This window comes from Liolophura sinensis, chromosome 9 (genome assembly GCF_032854445.1).
Source record: "Liolophura sinensis isolate JHLJ2023 chromosome 9, CUHK_Ljap_v2, whole genome shotgun sequence".
In the NCBI taxonomy this organism is placed as follows: Eukaryota; Metazoa; Mollusca; class Polyplacophora; order Chitonida; family Chitonidae; genus Liolophura; species Liolophura sinensis.
The window spans coordinates 34,053,743-34,056,406 of NC_088303.1; the positions used below are offsets into that span (position 1 = coordinate 34,053,743).

The 2,664-nt window shown below is 42.0% G+C and overlaps 1 protein-coding gene across 1 annotated transcript; it reads left to right on the forward strand.

Moving 5' to 3' along the window:
* The first annotated feature begins 628 nt into the window (after nt 1–628).
* LOC135475805 (protein hairy-like) lies at nt 629–2,318 on the forward strand. Its single transcript, XM_064755745.1, has 3 exons — nt 629–708; nt 1,298–1,393; nt 1,851–2,318. Exons 1-3 carry the CDS (start codon nt 634–636, stop codon nt 2,316–2,318), a joined length of 639 nt encoding a protein of 212 aa, XP_064611815.1. The 5' UTR covers nt 629–633.
* Nucleotides 2,319–2,664: the final 346 nt, after the last annotated feature.

Consider the following 2,664-nt stretch of genomic DNA (forward strand, 5'->3'; position numbering starts at 1 on the left):
ATTTTGACTCAGCATTCTGACCAACAGACAGACAGTCCCAGCGACATTGAGAGTTGCTTGTTGCGGCTAATAATATATAATGTAACTGTTTACATACGATCCATTCAGATGTGGATTGCTTTTTGCTCTTCATACTGTGTGATTTAACCGTGACTTCTTTAACAAATAAGGTTTAATTTGGACTTACTTTCAGTTTTTGGCCGTTGCCTGACTGTGTATCAGATGTGGACAAAGACGTGCTAGCAATCCCGCGAGAGGTTGACAAGTCGATAATCAGGGCATTGTCAAATTAGGACACTGCTGTGTCATTTCCATCAATGAGTGTAGGAAGCTTGAAATGAGGCTCTCGTGGGCGGGACTTCGTCATATTTCCCTCCTCAGCTACATTTGCTGTATTCCGATTGGTCACCACACCAGTGAACGCATGAATGGAAACTTGGACCCGGGGTGAGATACATCATTCATGGTTAATCGTGAGGCTCTCCGAATCGTGAGGCACAAAACAGGGTAACCCAGCTTACGCTGAGTAAGGAATTTAGTTCGGTCTGTGCGTGGTGCGCAAAGATAGGAGAGCAGGGCCTCTGATGTAAGCGGCAACTTTACCTACACTCGTCGTAGCATATAGCGAACAACATGGAAAAACGGGTGCTGCAAGAGCGATCAGCATCCAGTTTGAACATTCGCAAGAAATCCAGTCTTAAACAGAGGGTAAGTCCACCTATGAATTTTACTTGACTTTACTGTGTTAAACGGTATCTTATTAGCTTTGCAATGCATCGTAGGTTTAGTGATATGAGCTGGCCTTAAGTAGAACAAAACCAAGAGTTTCCTCAGTTTTTATCTCCGATAGTCAACAGTGCCATCTGCCAACTGCTGCAATACAAACGGACCTTTTTTTTTGCACTTTATTTTTTGCACTATGAGAAGTTACTTTGGAGTTCAAATTATCCGCCATCGAAAACCACCTAGAGCAAGCAGAGCGCATTCTTCTTAAATGTGTAGCCAACCGTTACCATGCCTACTTTGAATGACAAACAGCTGTAAGAACGTTAACATTCAACGCTATGCATTGCAATTCAGCCTAAGCCGCTAGGGATCCGCTCATTCTGAACGTTCCAATTTCTTGCAAGTGTTAATATTATGCATCAACATTTAATGCGACCATAATATAGCCCCTAGACCAACATTTGCTATATATTTTAACAAGCCATAGATTTCTACTGAAGATTGACGCCTTGGTTTCAGTATCCATACATGACCATCTTACAAAAATTTCTGTGAATTTTTTCTGCCGCAGAATACGAAACAGTTGATGGAAAAGAGACGCAGAGCGAGAATAAATAACTGTCTGGAAACCTTGAAGACCATTGTTTTGAAGAACACGAATCAGGATGTAAGTATTACGCATATATATGCCCAAGGAAATATTACTGTCCCACAATTTGATTTTATTTATTTATTTGATTGGTGTTTTACGACGTACTCAAGAATAATTCACTTATACGACGGTGGCAAGCATTATGGTGGGTAGAGTCCGCAGGTTCCTGGCAGATCTTCCCACGTACGGCCGGAGAGGAAGCCAGCATGAGCTGGACTTGAACTCACAGCGACCGTATTGGTGAGAGACTGCTGGGTCATCACGCTGCGCGAGAGCGCTAACCAACTGAGCCACGGAGGCCCCACTCTCACAATTTGAACAACAATGGATATGTCCACATGCTAGTCACAATGGTAAATACGTAGCAGTGCGTGAAGCGATTTATTTATTCATTTCATTGTTTTTACAAATTCAGTCAAGTTGCTCTACTTTATTTGCTCAAACCGTAACTGTCGTTTTCATTCGTCCCCAGGTATCGCAGTTTTCTAAGCTGGAAAAGGCAGACATATTAGAGATGGCGGTGCAATACATGGAAGGCATTCAAAAGACGAAACAGTCGGGTTCTAAGAGCCATACAAACGAAAACAACCCCTGTTCGAACTTTCAAACCGGATATCAGGAAAGCACCGATGAGGTCATGCGACTGATTGACTCTTCTCAAGCAGCAGAAAGAGGTCAAGAGCGCCTGTGTATGAAGCAGAGGCGGAAAGACATGTCGTCCATTTCTGCTCAGGACGAAAACCTTCCCCCAAACATGCCTTCCGAGATAGTTCCTGGCGTTCCTAAATCATCTTTGAGCTCTGAAGACAATAGTGTAGTGCAACGAAACATTTTGCCCAGGGTGAATAATTTTTATCTACCGGAGCTAAATCATGACGTCTTAGCGGACGTGGATTACAATATGGCGCGGACGTCAAATAACTTATGGCGGCCTTGGTGAAAGCTGGCGAATTTATCTGGACTGAATTATATTTACAAAACAAACGTTATTATATAATATTTACCTTGAAAGAAAACTTCAAAAGTGCAAATGGAAAAGTGACTAATGAATTAGATTGTACAAACTTGAGAATGTGGATTACATGACTTGTGACGCTACATATCTGTTGCTTAATCGCAGATTGCATACGTATTTCGTTTTACTAAACCATGTATACACGCCTAACTTATTAATTTGACTTTGTTCCTCCTTAAAACATCATATGTACATAAATGTTTGCCAGTTTGGGGCGGTTAACATATCGCCGACTGACTAAAGATGCTACCATATGGATGTGCCTTTGCTT